Source organism: Malaclemys terrapin, chromosome 3, assembly GCF_027887155.1.
Source record: "Malaclemys terrapin pileata isolate rMalTer1 chromosome 3, rMalTer1.hap1, whole genome shotgun sequence".
NCBI classification, from domain to species: Eukaryota; Metazoa; Chordata; order Testudines; family Emydidae; genus Malaclemys; species Malaclemys terrapin.
Genome location: NC_071507.1, coordinates 142699880 through 142717453, shown reverse-complemented (window position 1 = coordinate 142717453; position 17574 = coordinate 142699880). Strand labels below are relative to the sequence as shown.

General features: G+C 44.9%; 1 protein-coding gene across 7 annotated transcripts in view; it reads right to left on the bottom strand.

The window, feature by feature from the left end:
* SYNCRIP (synaptotagmin binding cytoplasmic RNA interacting protein) overlaps positions 1–17574 on the bottom strand; it is a 36769-nt gene that overhangs the window by 8189 nt on the left and 11006 nt on the right. For all 7 annotated transcript variants that reach the window (XM_054024166.1, XM_054024167.1, XM_054024161.1 and 4 more), the window contains 4 exons: positions 17152–17287; positions 16155–16360; positions 11244–11393; positions 1989–2110 (listed from right to left, as the gene is read on the bottom strand). In XM_054024166.1, the coding sequence (XP_053880141.1) occupies positions 1989–2110; positions 11244–11393; positions 16155–16360; positions 17152–17287 (614 nt within the window). The remainder of the gene's footprint in view (positions 1–1988; positions 2111–11243; positions 11394–16154; positions 16361–17151; positions 17288–17574) is intronic.

The following is a 17574-nucleotide window of genomic DNA, read 5'->3' as shown; positions in this document are numbered from 1 at the left end:
GGGTAGCGATGTATTTACAAAATGCCTCCCTAAGATCTGAGAAATCACAGCCAGCTTCTTTCAAGTAAAGACAGCACTAACCACACACATTTTATGGCTATATACTCCCCTGCCCCTTCATCTTTTTGAATCCTAGAAAAATTAAAAACTCTTGCAATTCAACATGTAAGTAGCACTTTAAAATACAAATATGCCCAGAATGAGTCTTTGAATAGAACTGCTTGTCTGCCTTTGTAGTGATATTTTAGTTAGCCTGGCACATCAAAGAGGAATGATAGATATCTAAGAATTAGTCTAATCAACGGATCTGAAAGAGGGACTGAACAAGGCACCTATCACCACTTTTATGCAAAATAGGAGAGAGAGGCACATAAAATAAATGAATTGGTATAGTAATACAATAGATAATACAATGAAATAATTTTATGCAGTATGAGATCAACAGGGAAATTTGTTGCTGTACACTTAAGGCAATAAGTTTTAGATATTTAATAAAAATATAAGCAACTTGCACTAAAAAGAGCATGTTCAGCTGATGTAATAGTTAAGCTTTAGAGAATACTCTGATGACCAGCTAGTTACACAGGAATCCACTCTTCTCTCCAGGGGGGGAGGGGGAGGGGGAAGAGTACAGTATTGTATAATTGATCAGATGCCTTTTTTGAGGAAATCACACTTTCCTCTATAGAATGAGGTACAGGGCACTATTAGAGCCTAGATACAGGATTAAAAGGAGACTATTGGCCCATTCCACTATGGGAACTTTTTTCCTTTTGACACCAGTTTTTCCTTTTGACACCGGAGATGGGGGTAGTGGAGGGAAGGGAAGGGAAGGAGAGAGAGAGAGAACAGGATGTCAAATAAGTATCAACAAAATAGAGACATTCAGACTCTACATACAAATATGTTCATGTAACTTCCAATACTACTCTAAACTGTTCTTCACAAAACAGGTATTCTTATGGCTGCATCTGAGACACAGAATACAGGAGGGACAAAGGAATTTGGTTTGCCTAACAAAGATGTAAATGAAGCAGAAAAAAAAACCCTTGACACTAAGAGTAGAGTCCAAAAGAGAATAGTGAAGCCTATGGCTAACATGACCAGGGAAAGGAATAGCAGGGCCAGTGAGAACTTTGGGGCAGCTGCAAGCAAGGCAATCTTAAACAATTCCAGTTGTGCATGAGGTCACCATCTAAAGATTTGTATTATTCGGTTTTACCTAGCCATTCCGTCTTCTTGGATGTCAAGCAGCAGCACTGGCAGCACAGATATTTTTGGAAATACAGGGTGGGAGCGAGGAAAACTGCAGGATATCCAATTTAAACCCAAGTAGAAAAATATATGAAAGCACTAAAGGCTACAGTGGCAAGCCACTCATTTTCTGTTCTGCAAAATCTTCACATTAGTGCAAAATCCTTACTTTCGTTTTTAAAATCTTCACAGGCTTACTGATCATCACAAGTGGCAAAAACGTTGTTGGACAGAGAGCAATCACACCAATAATTTACATGTAGCCACCATATTACTGCTTCAAAGTGTGATCAGATGAGCATGCATCTCACATGGGTGCACCTGACAGTACAAAGGTATGTGGCTCTTTAGAAGGTGACCAGCTCATGTTTCCCAATTTGCTCCCATGATCTTCAAATTTGACATGGATAAGTGGACATGCATCCAGTTCAGTCACTACTGAATATAGGCTATAAATTCTCCAAGGCAGCCATTTTATCTTCATTTGGGTTTGGACAGCACTTGGCAAAATGTGACCCCAATCCTGACTGAGGCTGGCCTTCAGGCACTATTGTGATATACCAGTAATTCCTCTATATAACTATTAAAATGTATCCTACACCTATGGAAGTGAAATTTGAGACACTAATACACTTCATCATACTTGCTACATAACCCCCATGCTATGTTTTTTGTAAAAAGCACATTTTTGTGTAATAAAAATCAATACACAACATGCACAAATTTATACTTACATTTGATTTTTAGCCGCTTGTCTCTGAGCTTTCCGTTCTTTTCTTTTTTGATCTGGTGGCTTAGCAAACACAATTTCAATATTTTCTCCCTCTAAATCTTTGCCATTCATTTCTTCCATTGCCTGAAGGAAGTAACCAGATTTTAGATATACTTTTAAGGGCATTCAGGGACACACTTTAAGGGGCAGAAAAAGAATAGAGGAATTTTTTTAAATGGGATCACACACAATCATGGCTAGTTCTGGATCTGGAAGTCAGACTGAAGATTACTCTTGGGGTTTCAAAGAATTACTAAAGCTTGATTTTCAAAACCAAGATAGCATTTACCTGTTCTTAAAATTTCTTCCACTTACAACTGTGGACATACTATTGCAATCTCTGCAAATAGTGTACCACAATTCAGCTCTGGGATCTCATTAAGAATCATATTTACAACAATGGGGTAGCAGTAAAGCTTAGTTAGCTTTAAGTGAAAAATATTTGTATACAAGGAAGTGCCCTGGAGTGGCGCCTTTATGGCAGTGTATATAGGCCCCTGCTGACCGGCTGCCTGCTCAGTTCCTTCTTGCTCGACAGAGGGGAGACAGGCGGGATTTGGAATGGACATGAGCAACACATCTCGAAGAACAACAGTTACGAAAGGTAGGCAACTGTCTTCGAGCGATTGCTCATGTCCATTCCAATAGGTGACTCCCAAGTAGTTTCGACAGAGAGGGGTCAGAGTTCACCGAGTTGCTGATTGCAGTACTGCCTTGCTGAAGGTCACATTGTCCCTCGCCTGTTGGGTGATGGTGTAGTGCAAAGTAAAGGTGTGGATGGAAGACCACGTTGCTGTCTTTCATGTCTTGGATAGGGACCTGCACAAGGAATGAGGCGGATGACACCTGCGCTCTTGTGGAGTGTGACGTTAACAGCGGAGCTGGAATTTTAGCTAAGTCGTAGCACGTTCTGATGCAGGATGTGATCCACACCTGCATCAGAGAAGAGGAGCCCTTTCATCCTCTCAGCGATTGCAATAAAGAGCTGTGGTGACTTACAAAACGGCTTAGTGCGTTCAATATAGAAGGCTAGGGCACACCTGACATCAAGGGAATTGAGTGCTCGTTCTTTGTTGCTGGCATGAGGCTTAGGAAAGAATACCAGTAGGAATGCTGGGTTGTGGGCATAGCTGCACCTTGTCTTTGTAAAAGACCATGTAGTGGAGCTCAGAAGTAAGTGCTTTGAGCTCGGGGACCCTTCTGGCCAAGGTTACGGCCACCAGAAAAGCCACTTTCCAGGCGAGAGAGGATAAGGGGCAGGTCGCCAGTAACTCAAAAGGGGGGCCCATAAGTTTAGAAAGAACCAGGTTAAGGTCCCACTGCGGAACAGGCTGCTTCACCTGGTGATAAAGCCTATCTAAGCCCTTAAGAAACCAGCCCACCATGGGATTGCTAAAGACTGACCTGACCCTACGCCCGGGTGGAAGGACGAGATGGCCACCAGGTGCACCTTAATAGAAGATATAGCCAGCCCCTGCTACTTCAGGTAACAGAGGCAGTCAAGCACAAAGGGAAGAGACACCTTTCTGTAGGGACCAAATGGAGAAGCACTTCCAGTTTGCCAGCTATATTGTGTGAGTAGAGGATTTCCTGCTTCCCAAAAGAACTTCCCTAACATGAGGTGGAGGGACTCTAGGTTGGGATATTGTAGTCCGCTGTGATGGACGTCCGGAAGCATGGGGAGGGCCACTGGCCTATCCACTGATGGGTTCAGCAGCGTGGTGAACCAGTACTATCATGGCCACGCAGATGCTATGAGGATGACTGAAGCCCTGTCCTGCCAGATCTTTAGGAGAACTTTGTGTATGAGTTGGAAGGGCGGGAATGCATATAGCAGCTGAGTCGTCCATGGTAGGTGAAAGACATCCACTGTGGAGCCATAGCTGTGGTTCTGAAAGGAGAACAACAGGTGGCACTTCCCGTTGCTCTGCGTCGCGAACAGGTCCACGTGGAGATTGCCCTTTCAATCTTCTTCAGGTGGGGCTATGTCCACTCTGAGTGACCATTTGTGAGTGCTGAATGAGCGGCTGAGATGGTCTGCTAGTTCATTCTGTGCCCCCGGTAAATATGATGCTTGTAGCTGGATGTAATGTGTGATGCAGAAGTCCCACAACCGGGGAGAGGAGTGAGCACCACCCTGTTTGTTTATATAGAACATCGCTATGGTGTTGTCTGGCAGAACTGGGCCTGGAACGTCTGGCAAGCCGCTCTCAGCTCTCTGACGCTGATGTGCAGCAATAGTTCTGGTTGTGACCACAGGCCTCAAGTCCTGATACTACCCAGGTTTGCTTCCCAGCCTGTCTCCGATGCGTCAGTGACCAGCGACAGTGAGGGCTGAGGTTTGGCGAAGGGCACTTCCACACAGACCACCTAAGGTTGTAGCCACCACCTGAGGGACTCGAGAATCTGGGGCGGGAGGGTAACTAGTCTGTCCAGAGAGTCATGGCTGGCTCTATATACGCTTGCCAACCAAGCCTGGAGAGGGCGAAGGCGCAACTTGGCATGCTGCACTACATACGTGCAGACTGCCATGTCCCCCAGAAGCTTCATGCAGTTTCTGGCCGTTGTGGTTGGGAACCGGTGGAGGCTATCAAGGATGCCCTTGATGCTTTGGAACCGGGACTCAAGTAGGGAGGTTCTGGCCTGAGTGGAGTCCAGGAGAGTGCCGATGAACTCTATTTTCTGGGCTGGGACCAGTGTAGACTTGGGTGCATTCAGAATGAGCCTAGCCTGCTGAAAGTTGTTCATGCGTGGGCCATGTGCTCCAGCACTTGCATTCGGGAATTGCCCTTGATGAGCCAGTTGTCCAGGTATGGGAAGACCTGTACCTGGCATTTGTGCAGGGAGGCTACCACAACTGCCATGCACTCTGTGAACACACGCAGGGCCACTGAAAGTCCAAATGGTAGTATGGTGAACTGGCAGTGTAGGCTACAAATCTCAGGAATCTCCTGTGCGCCGGGATAAATTAATATATGAAAGGACACGTCCTCCAAGTCGAGGGTGGCATATCAGTCCCCCAGATCCAGGGAAGGAATGATGGTGGCCAGAGAGACCATACGAAACTTCAGCTTTCTTATGAACTTGCTGAGGTTTTGCAGATCCAGGACAGACCTGAGCCCACCCTTGGCCTGGGGGATGAGGAAGTATCAGGAATAGAACCTCCTACCCTTGAACTCCTGAGGAACCTCCTCTATTGCCCCCAGCGTGAGAAACAATTGCACCTCTTGTAGCAGGAGATGCTCGTGAGAGGTGTCCCAGAAGAGGGATGGGGAGGGCGGCTAGGGACAGAATTGGATAGACTATCCCACCCCTACAATGCTCAGGACCCAACGTTCTGAAGTAATCTGGGCCCAGGCACAGTAGAAGTGGGACAGATGATTCAGAAAGGGAAGGAAAGGATCTGGGATTTGGGCTAGTGCTCCATCCCTGGGTGCACCTTCAAAAAGTTTTGGCTTCAAGCCAAGGGGGCTGCTGGGAGGAGCCTTGACCCTGGACTGAGGGCTGCGGGGGACGTCTCCTGTTTCTGCCCCTCCTCCGGCTATAGTCCTGCTTACGGGGACCCAGATAGAATCTGGAAGGAGGCTGAGGATTGAAGGGTTTTCTCTGGGGTGCTGGCGTATGAATACTCAGAGATTTGAGGATTGCATGTGAGTCCTTGAGACTGTGAAGTCTGGAGTCTGTTTTGTCCACAAACAACCCTGTAGTCAAAAGGAAGGTCCTTTATAGTATTCTGGACCTCCGCCGGGAGTCCTGCAGCCGTGAGCCTCATGGTGATGGCCGTAGCCATAGTTCGTGCCACCAAATCGGCGGAGTCCAAAGCCGCCTAGAGCGAGATTCTAGCCACTACCTTGCCTTCTTCTATGACTGCCGCAAACTCCTGTTAGTTTGATGGGCGCAGTTCCTGGAACTTGGAGAGGGCTTTCCAGGAGTTGTATGCATAGCAGCTAAGTACTGCCTGCTGATTGGAGATTTAAGCTGGAGCACCCCAGTCGAGCATACCCCTAAAAATAAGGAAGCTAAGAAGCTGGACCTCTTTGGTCGAAAGGTGAGTCCCAGCTGCCCACGCCACTCTTCGTGGTTTGCTGCATCAGCCACCAATGTCCTGGGTTGGGGGTGGGTGAAGTGGTTCTCGGACCCCCTTTGCGGGACAAGTATCAGGGGGTAGCCGTGTTAGTCTGTATCTACAAAAACAACAAGGAGTCTGGTGGCACCTTAAAGACTAACAGATTTATTTGGGCATAAGCTTTCATGGGTAAAAACTTCACTTCAGATGCATAGAGTGAAAGTTACAGATGCAGGCATTATATACCGACACATGGAGAGCAGGGAGTTACTTCGCAAGTGGAGAACCAGTGTTGACAGGGCCAATTCAATCCGGGTGAATGTAGTCCACTCGCAATAATAGATGAGGAGGTGTCAACTCCAGGAGAGGAAAAGCTGCTTCTGTAATGAGCCAGCCACTCCCAGTCCCTATTCAAGCCCAGATTAATGGTGTTAAATCTGCAAATGAATTTTAGTTCTGCTGTTTCTCTTTGAAGTCTGTTTCTGAAGTTTTTTTGTTCAATGATAGTGACTTTTAAATCTGTAATAGAATGACCAGGGAGATTGAAGTGTTCACTTATTGGCTTATGTATGTTACCATTCCTGAGGTCCAATTTGTGTCCATTTATTCTTTTGCGGAGGGACTGTCCGGTTTGGCCAATGTACATGACAGAGGGGCATTGCTGGCACATAATGGCATATATAACATTAGTGGATGTGCAGGTGAATGAGCCCTTGATGGTGTGGCTGATGTGGTTGGGTCCTCTGATGGTGTGGCCAGAGTAGATATGGGGACAGAGTAGGCAACGAGGTTTGCTACAGGGATTGGTTCATGGGTTGGTGTTTCTGTGGTGTGGTGTGTAGTTGCTGGTGAGTATTTGCTTCAGGTTGGGGGGCTGTCTGTAAGCGAGGACAGGCCTGCGTCCCAAGGTCTGTGAGAGTGAGGGATCATTTTCCAGGATAGGTTGTAGATTGTGGATAATGCGCTGGAGAGGTTTTAGCTGGGGGCTGTATGCGATAACCAGTGGTGTTCTGTTATTGTCCTTGTTGGACCTGTCCTGTAGTCGGTGATTTCTGGGTACCAGTCTTGATCTGTCAATCTGTTTCCTCGCTTCCCCAGGTGGGTATTGTAGTTTTACGAATGCTTGATAAAGATCTTATAGGTCTCTCTGTCTGAGGGGTTGGAGCAAATTCGGTTGTATCTTAGGGCTCGGCTGTAGACAATGGATCATGTGATGTGTCTTGGATGGAAGCTGGAGGCATGTATAGCGGTCAGTAGGTTTCCTGTATAGGGTGGTATTTATGTGACCATCACTTATTTGCACTGTAGCGTCCAGGAAGTGGATCTCTTGTGTGGACTGGTCCAGGCTGAGGTTGATGGTGGGGTGGAAATTGTTGAAGTCCAGGTGGAATTCTTCAAGGGCCTCCTTTCCGTGGGTCCATATGATGAAGATGTCATCAATGTAACGCAAGTAGAGGAGGGGCACTAGGGGACGAGAGCTGAGGAAGCGTTGTTCTAAGCCAGCCATAAAAAAGTTGGCATACTGTGGGACCATGCGGGTACCCACAGCAGTGCCACTGACTTGAAGGTATAAGTTGTCCCCAAATCTGAAGTGGTTGTGGGTGAGGACAAAGTCACAAAGCTCAGCCACTAGGCCTCATGAGGGATACTGTTCCTGACAGCTTGTAGTCCATCCTCATGTGGAATGTTGGTGTAAAGCGCTTCTACATCCATGGTGGCCAGGATGGTGTTTTAAGGAAGAACACCAATGCATTGTAGTTTCCTCAGGAAGTCGGTGGTGTCTCGAAGATAGCTGAGAGTGCTGGTAGCGTAGAGTCTGAGGAGAGAGTCCAAATAGCCAGATAATCCTGCTGTAAGAGTGCCAATGCCTGAGATGATGGGGCGTCCAGGGTTTCCGGGTTTATGGATCTTGGGTAGTAGATAGAATACCCCTGGTCGGGGTTCTGGGGGTGTGTCCATGTAGATTTGTTCCCGTACTGTAGCTGGGAATTTCTTGAGCAGATGGTGTAGTTTCTTTTGGTATTCCTCAGTGGGATCAGAGGATAGTGGCCTGTAGAATGTGGTCTTGGAGAGTTGCCTGGCAGCCTCCTGTTCAGAATCCATCCTGTTCATTATGATTACATCACCTCCTTTGTCAGCCCCTTTGATGATAATGTCAGAGTTGTTTCTGAGGCTGTGGATGGCATCGCGTTCTGTACGGCTGAGGTTATGGGACAAGTGATGTTGTTTGTCCACAATTTCAGCCTGTGCACGTCTGCGGAAGCACTCTATGTAGAGGTCCAGTCTGTCATTGCGTGGACTCCTCCTGACAGTCGAAGAGTTCTTCTTCTTGTAGTGTTGGTAGGAGGGTTCCTGTGGGTCAGTGCACTGTTCAGTGGTGCGTTGAAAATATTCCTTGAGTCAGAGACGACGAAAGTAGGCTTCCAGATCACCGCAGAACTGTATCGTGTTCGTGGGGATGGTGGGACAGAAAGAGAGTCCCCGAGATAGGACAGACTCTTGCCTCTCCACAACCCTGGCCGTTGGTGACAGAGGCTGTGGTTTGCCAGAGCACCTTCATGGTGGTCTGGACAGTCTTAATAAGCGGCAGTGGCACTCTAGAAGGACCCTCTTGGGCAAGTATGTCCACCATGGGGTCTGAGTCTTCCACTACCTCCTCCGTGGCCATATTAAGGGTCTGGGCAACCATCCTGAGGAGGTCTTTCATGTCCATTGCTGGAAGGGAGGTGGTGACCTCAGGAACATCCAATAATGCAATCACTGGTGGTAGGGGAGCTGCCGGCACAGGTGGCTCCGACCATGCACTCGGTGCAGGAGGCCCAAGGTCTGAACTCCGCGGTGGGTCCTCGGGAGTCCTGGATTCGTCAGGGGCAACGGACGTCGCAGGTGGTGGGGCACAGGCAGCGGAGACCACCTATGCTGCCCTGGAGCCCTGCCGGTAGGCCCAAGGTATCCAAAAGGGCCATTGTACTGGTCCCTGCCACTGGGGAGGCCAGGACACCATTGGTACCGAGGATTCCTGCACCCCACAGTGCCGAGACCTCAAGCAGTACTGGCTGTGTCAGGACACGGACAACTCTGCCTCAGACTCTGATGAGTAGTCCAAGCCTGACCAGGAAGGAATGAATCCCAACAGTGCTGGGGAGCGATGCCGCAGTGATGGAGAACAGTGCCGCAGACAGTGCCACCGCCTGGACCTGCCCTGCCTGGTACATGGGAATGAGAGGCTGGGGACTGTGTTGTCATAGCAATTAAGTCCCACATGGCCTTGAAAGTATCTGGTGTGCAGGGGAGGTCCAGGTCCCCATCCAACACTTCCCAGAGCGGGGAGTCCACCAACAGCAGACTCAACGGACCTGCCCTCAAGGCCAGAGTTGACGGTGCTGGGACTGACGAGCCAGCCTTCTGGTTTTCCGACATAGCACGCACCGCAGTGGAGGCCTGCCTACTATTCTTGGTGGAGCAGGGCTGCCCCCCTGCCACCTCCTGTTTGTGCGGCACTGGGGTTTGTGAATGGTGCCGCACCGATGAGCCGGGTTTCCATGCGGGGGAGCAGTGTCGATGCTACTTATGTGAGTCCTTCCTAGGTGCTGAGGTGTCCCGCATCGAGGCTGCCCGTTCAGACTCTTGATCCGGTTGGGGCCCGAAGTGCAGACTCCATTAAGAGGAGCTTGAGGCGATAGTCTCTCTCTCAGTTCTGGGCTTGAATCCTCTGCAAATGGTGCACTTGTCTTGCAAATGGCCCTCTCCCTAAACACTTCAGACAAGCAGCATGCGGATCCCCTTTGGCCACAGGCTTACCGCACCTCTCACATGGCTTAAACCCCTGGGGCCGCAGCATGCCCCAGTGATGGGGAAATATATCGGGGGGAAACTCCCCCCCCCCCACTTAAACATACTAATAAAACTAACGATCTAGTGAAAAACAACTATATATACCGAAAAACGCTAGGGAACACTTGCAAAGCAAGAGACCAGTTGCTCCAATGACAGTCACTGGCGGTAAGAAGGAACCGAGCAGGCAGCGGGTTGGCAGGGACCCATAAACGCAGCACTCCAGGGGGCTCCACAGCTGACCCAACGGGTACTGCTAGGGTAAAACCCTCCAACAATCGTGCATGCAGTGCGCACACATCTTTTGGAATGGACATGAGCAATCAGTCGAAGAACTTTTTTCTCTTTTGTTTTCCATTTATAACTTTTTCTTTACTGATTAGGTGCAAAAGGAAATTTGCACCTCAGCCTCATGTAACAGAAGTTGATATTGTCATTCTATCTATACAATAAAAGTTTCCCACCAAATGTTTGCAAGTGAGTTTCAAAAGGGGGGGTTCTGAGAGATCCTACCACTTTCAAAGATTCTTTGGACTGCAAAGGAGACCCGGCCTTGAGAGGATGCATGAACGGTAGGGGATTCTTACTCTGTTCACCCAAGCTTCTTCTCCAAGCTATCTGGACAAGTGAGGAAATTTGCAAACCTATGTGCATGTTTCACCCAAAGGTGTAGAAATCTGGTATGTGAACAAATTCTGCCGGTCATTCTACCAAATGAGGAAGAAACACAAAGCAAAGGGATGAAACAAAGGAGTTATTCCTGGATTTCTCCTTGGCAAAGAGAGTATGTCACAAGGAAGGAAAGAAGGAGAGAGTAAATACTCACTAGGATAATCCCTGCCAGCAAAAAAGGACACAGTTAACTCTGCTCCTAGGAAGTTTGTTTTGTGTTTCAGTGCTTACATTACTAACAAAATTTTCTACCACAATTCTCAGGTAGCAAAATTGGTCTTTTAACCCCAAAGGAACTTCCTTCTGGTTGATTACAAGTGGATGAAAAAGTTCTGGCATCCCAGTTACTGTTTTCACAGAAGGCCATTAGCTTAAAACAGAATCTTTTATTTTTAACAGATAAGAAAATAATCACCAACATTAACAGCAATTTATATGAAGCATTCTCCTTCCCTGAATTCAGATAGTGTAGAACATTCTATGGGAAGACCCAACATGTAACTTCATTTTATGGTGTTACTAATTAACAATTTAATGCTTCACATAATCCTCCAGACTGATCTTTTCCCCATAAGTATCCAATTTTTAAAATTCAAATTTGGTCATAACTTCTATACACATAAAATTAAGGTCCCTTTAACCTACCTTTACAGCACCATCCCGTTCATCAAAATGAATGAAAGCATAATCTTTTAGTTTCTTCACTCGCTCTAATTTTCCAAATTGACTGAAGGCCTTTTCTAGAATCTCCTCTGTTACAGTATTGGCAAGGTTACGCACAAACAGCACTTTCACCTAAAAGAAAACAAAAGTCAAGTTTCAGTACACAAGTTTTGTCTAACACAATTAATTTCACAAAACGTTAGAACTACAGCTGATATCAAAAATATCCATTCATTCTATTTAAACGCAACATTCTGCAATGAGTTCGAAAAATCAGTTTGCTGACTTGACAGTTGGATAAAATGATTTAATATTACTGAACAATCACTACAAATACATCATTCTAATCAGCGTTGTTACTGAAAAAAGTCCTATCAGTAAGTTTTACCTCGAAGGAACCTTTTTTTAATTGTTTCAAAAAGTAAAGTTAGCAACTAAGGATAATTATATGTAGAAGTTAACTATTCAAAGTATTAGAGTTTAAGCACCCATCACTATAATCACTCAGCATGCCTTCTTTGCTTAGCCAATTTTGCCTCCACCTTCAGGTGCCTTGAAGCTATCACATCAAATATTGTTGGTTAGAATACACTTTTATTGTCTATGACAAAAGGAAATACAGAACAGTAAGAGGGCAACCTGAAATACAAAGCTTCAGGCTTAGCAACCTTACCTAGTATGGGAGAAAGTTACGTAAGGGCTGGTCTATATTAGAGCAGTCAGCTAGCTATGCTGTGCAGTACTCAATGAAGCACCAAGAGCATCCACACAAGCCACCCTCAAATTGGTTTAAGATATGCCTTGCAGCCCTAGAGCGGATGTACTAAAGCTCCCTCAATCCATAAGCCTCATTTGCTTGCAGCTGAGTATCTTCTCCATCCCCATCCACTATACCCCTTATTAGTAATGCCAGACCAGTCTCTATTCCCCTGCCCATAAATGCTCCTCAGCTCAGTCCACAAGTTTTCTATCAAAAAATCCAGTTGCAAATAAATGGGTAAGATTGCACTTTCTGCCCCAGCCCTCTTCCCAGTAGTTTACTGCCTCAGGTTGCACCATTCAGTGATCCACAGACTTTTAACCAGTGAAAATACAGCAGGGACAGTGCAGCTGGTGGTCATGCTTCAGAATCCCTTAGCTACCAGCTCCCCCTCCCTATGGCCCCTCCAGAGCAGACGGAGAGACCAAGGAGAGCAGGCTATGGGATTGTGAGGAACACAGTGGTCAGCTCTACTCCTTTTGCAGTAGCACCAGCCAGCACCTGATTCTCTCATTCTGAATCACAAGTGGCTTATCAGGATGAAAAATGGCATAACCTGTGTACTTATGCATGGTATATTAAAAAGCAGTATCTTGCGGGATGGGGGGCATGGATGGGCAGAAACTGCAGACTCAGACAGGAATCTATAGATGAATCCTTGGCTAAAGGCCCACAGAGAAAGTGTATGGGAGCTATGGGGGAGGAAGCAGAGGAACATAGGAATTGCAATACTGGATTAGACCAGTGGTCCATCTAGTCCAGTATCCTGACTTCAACAATGGCCAAATGGCAGCAGGTACAGAAGAAATGCAAAAAAAAAATCCATTGTAGGCAACAACAGAATAACCTACTCCCAAAGAAGGTTTTTAACCCACATTAGAGTCTGCCCTGACTCCAAGAGCTTGTCTCTTCCAAAACCTTTTTTTAAACCTTAACTCCTCTGGATAGTCTTGCTATCATGTAAGCATCCAAGTCCTTTTATAATCCTGATAAACTCTTTGCCTCGATGATCTTTTGTGGCAATGAATTTCACAATCTAAGTTTGCGGTGTGAAAGGATTTCAGTTTTAAATTTGTTGCTGTCCAATAAGTACAACATTTATATTCCAATCGATATATTTTATAATTATATGGTAAAATGAGAAAGTAAGCAATTTTTCAGTAATAGTGTGCTGTGACACTTTTGTATTTTTATGTCTGATTTTGTAAGCAAGTAGTTTTTAAGGGAGATGAAACTTGGGGTACTCAAGACACAGACTCCTGAAAGGGGTACAGTAGTCTGAAAAGGTTGAGAACCACGCACTAACGGACAGGTCAGTGTAAGCATTAGGAAGTCAAGACAAGACAGTCTTCTCAGATGACATGCCTTCCCCCTTTGAGTTGAAATGGGAGAGAAAAAAAATAAAAGTTCCCTTTTAGTTTGGACATAACGAAATAATAGTTAAGTTATGAGCCATGTACCCGCAGCCACATGACTGTGTCCAAGATTTCAAAGACATCGGTCAGGTTAACTGGCTGCTTAAATTGCCAGCCTTGATTGTGCTTTGCAAGGTCCATGCGACAGTAACTACTGAATTGCCTCTTGAATTTTGCCGGCACTATGATATGTCAGGATGCTGAGAATGCCAAAACCATCAATGTACAAAAAACATTAACTTAAGGAAATGTTTATCATTATGCAGTATTGAAAAATCTAGTAATTTGCCGGTTAAGGAAATAATAACGACACAATCCTCAATTCACATGCCTTATCAACCACAGACTCAGACTGCTAACAAGCAAGCCTCCATAATGCACAAGTCCAACTTCTCCAACCTCAACTTACCCTTCATCTATTTTAAAACCACTTCAGGCATAAGGTTAGCCGTGTCTTACCTTGCAGTTTCCATGATTTGTAGGAAGTGTACACATATGTACAGCACTCTGAGGCCTAGCCTACATTACAGACGTATGTAGGTACAACCACGTCACTCAGGGATGTGGAAAATCCACACTCCTGAGCAACACAGTTATGCCATACTCCTGGTGTAGACAACGTTATGTCGACAGGAGGGTTTCTCCCATCGGCATAGATATCATATTCACCAAGTGCTACAGCAGCACTGGTGCAACTGTGCCAATGCAGTGCTATATGTTTAGATAAGCCATTGGCAACCTTAACTGTAAGTTAGCACGAGAAAAGGTTTTGTTTTTGTTTATTTTAAAGAGCACCAAAACTTAAGTGGGTCTGTGGATAAGTTTACAGACAAGCATTCCTGCTCTAAGGCCTACTAGTGTAGTTCCCCTCCTTCAGAGCTCTATATATCTGCATGTGGTGCGGTGCAAGAAGAGAATTATAGCTGTTTGGGATTTGGGCAGGGAAAGGAGTGGAGGAAAAGACTTTTCTCCATGTTTAATTACTTAAAGTCTTTAACACATGGAAAAATCACTCCCTCAATCATCCTCCCACCATCTCTCTATAGCCTTCAGACCTGAGACAACCTCCCCCCCCACCCCTTTTCTTCCCCAGTCCTCTCCATCAGGTAGTCTCCCTTTCCTGCAGTTTAATTTGGAATCTCCATTCACACCTCTTGGTCCACCGCACTAAGTCTATGGCACTCCTGATCCCCTACATCTTTTCCATGCTCTTTCCCTTGATCCTTTCAATGCCCTGCTATCCCCCTGCCCTATTCAGCATTTAAAGTGTTTTTAGTTTAGTCAAAATCACTTTCTGTGGAATGGGATAGGGAACCAGGAAACATTGCTTTCTAGCTCTTATGTTCCCCACCTCCATAGCTCTGCCCCAGAAGCCTGCTACCAAGTACTTTCTTCCTATCCATGCTCCCTTCACTTCCTACTCATCTGATAAGTTTCACCAGCAGGAGTCCCACACCAATGGTCACAGAAAAAGTTAGATGGATCAGGGCTCCTCTCTTGTGATACAGGAGATTGATCACAGGGAGAAGCCGCACTAGAGAGGAAGTGCCAGTTTGCAGGCAAACTATCTGCAAGACTCGGCACACTCCCTGCTGTTGAGTGACTACAACACTGGGCAAGAAAGCGGGGGGGGAAGGGGGGGATATGATGATATTAAACCTGGCAGGCAAAGAGTTTAAGAGGCTCTATACTTCTTATGAAATAGCTGCTTTTCTAGTAGATGAACCCCATTTGGCTCAAAGAGGTGACCCCATCCAAGACAGCTTACCAAGTCCATCAAACTAGGATGCCTACTAGTCAACCATCTCAGGTCAGGAAAGGCAGATGTGATAGAGAGAAAAAGGAACTCAGAAAAGGGCTGTCTAGGGGGAGTTGTGCTAGTGGCTGGGCAACAGAACCAAAGAGACAGGACTGAACAACATCTGAGAATAGAAGTTTTCAGGTAAGAATCAATTAATCGGCTTCCACTGTGGCAAAATATAAGTCACAACAAAGAACTGTTCTCTTGTTATTAAAAATGCTCCCCAAACTTAGTATTTTGACATGAAGAACTTAAGCTACATGGAAATTGCACTCCAGAATGTTGTCACTACTGTTTCAGGGGGTCTGGGGGAAAGAGGGGGGGGGGGTGACAAAACCCCACACACACACCACCACAACTGAAATAATGTCTAAGAGAAGTAATTGCTTGATTGTGAAATTATAGCTTTTTGGATTCTGACAAGGAGTTAAGAAAATTCAGGTTTATGTTCCTTGAAGTAATACCATTTCAAGAATTACAGATATGAAGCTCCATGTTTATTTAAACTCAGTTTTACGGGCTGAACCAAATATTCCCATTGATTCCTTTGAATCAAGTCATTAGTGTGAAGCCACAAGGCAACTTTGATTCTGAAGCCACTATGTCACTTACATACTATTAGAGTACAGGCAGATTACAGGAATCATGGCATAGATTTTTCAGCATTGGCAGGAAACAAAGATCATAAGTCAGGGCCAAGCAGTAGTAAATACTACTTGCCAGTGAAATTCCTGTTAAGACTAAAAGAGCTCCTTTTAATTTTCAAGTGTTTTAGAACGCATTCACATCTTTACAACCCCGCTTTAACTCCTCTATCTAGAAAGTGGTATTTCAACATAGTGCTAATACTGGAAATATTTACCTTATGACAATTTAAGTGATGTAGGTATAATTATATTTCTCAGTTGCTTTATTACCTTTGCCATAACTTCAGGATCTGGATCTTCTATAGGGTCAGCCCATTCAACTGTAACAACATTTCCCCAGACTTTCACTTTTCCACTCATTAACCTACGTCTGGCCTGAGCAGCAGTTTTGTGATCTTCATATTCAAGGAAACAAAAACCCCTGTTCTTTTTCTTGTCATCAGGTTGATGATACAATATGACATCTGTGAGACCCTCTGTGAAATTAAGCAGAATATTTAATTTGGCTTCAATTGATGTGCTATACTATAAAGCGAAGGAATGATTCTACTTAAGGAAATAAGTACGTTGCAAGCCGATCTGAAAGCATGGATGAGCTTCAAAGATTGGTGTGAAGAAACGCCAAGATACATTTCTGTACTTTCAGAATACTAAGTTTTTATATCACATATCACTGCAGCATCTTAGCATCAATGGACATAATTATTCCTGTCCCATAAAAAGTAACACTGTTTTGTGTTTAGAAGACTTCTGAAAGCCTTGCTTCACATTGCTCTTTTGGATGCCTTTGTGCAGAAGTAACCCTTCAGCATTAAAGGAAAGTCAGTAACTTTAATCCACTAATGCAAAGGACTCAAGCACAGAACTCTCTTCATATTGGTTACATTTTACCTTTAAAAAGGAGACCAATACATTCTTTGATACTGAAGAAATTTTGGTGAGTTGCGGAACAATGCATTTCTTTGAAAGAAACTTTCCTTTTATTGTATTTGCCAATTATTCATAAGTATATAATCTAAGGTTTAGTTACAGAGATTCAAATAAAACAAAATATGTTACTCCAAAACACCACAATGGTTTAGGCAAGGATACATTATTCCTGGTTCTTTCAGAAGTGAGAAGTCTGAACACTCAGGACAAAGCTAAGCGATCTCAGTTTAAAAGGTTGTCATCATTCAACATCAGCCGAAAGATGGTGAAAAAAAAAAAATCATCATTGATCACTCACATTTATTTTACCCAGTTCCCAATACACTTACTAACTTACCTGTTACTTTACTAAATTCTTCAACAATCTGTTCCTTGGTTTTACTCTTAGGAATAGAGCCAACAAAAAGCCTATTATTGGCAACAGAGATGCATACACCAATGTGTTTTCCAGAACGAATTTCATGATTATTGTACTGAAAGAAAAACAGAAAATGGCAAGTTATTACCAATCTTTCACTCTTCCCTACTCAAAAGCATCTACAGCAGGTATTTTACTTCCCTACAGCTGTGATGAACAGTGAGGTATTAACCCTTCAGTGGCCTGATGTGTGCATACAACAGCTGTTAAGATTACTACACTTGTGGTATATTCATATTCTTTGCCACTGGTCCCCAGTTTCAGCCCACAACTATTTCTCCCTATGTCTTGACTCGAGATCAAGCTTTACTTCTGGAAGGAGCTTCTACTATCTCAGTCTTC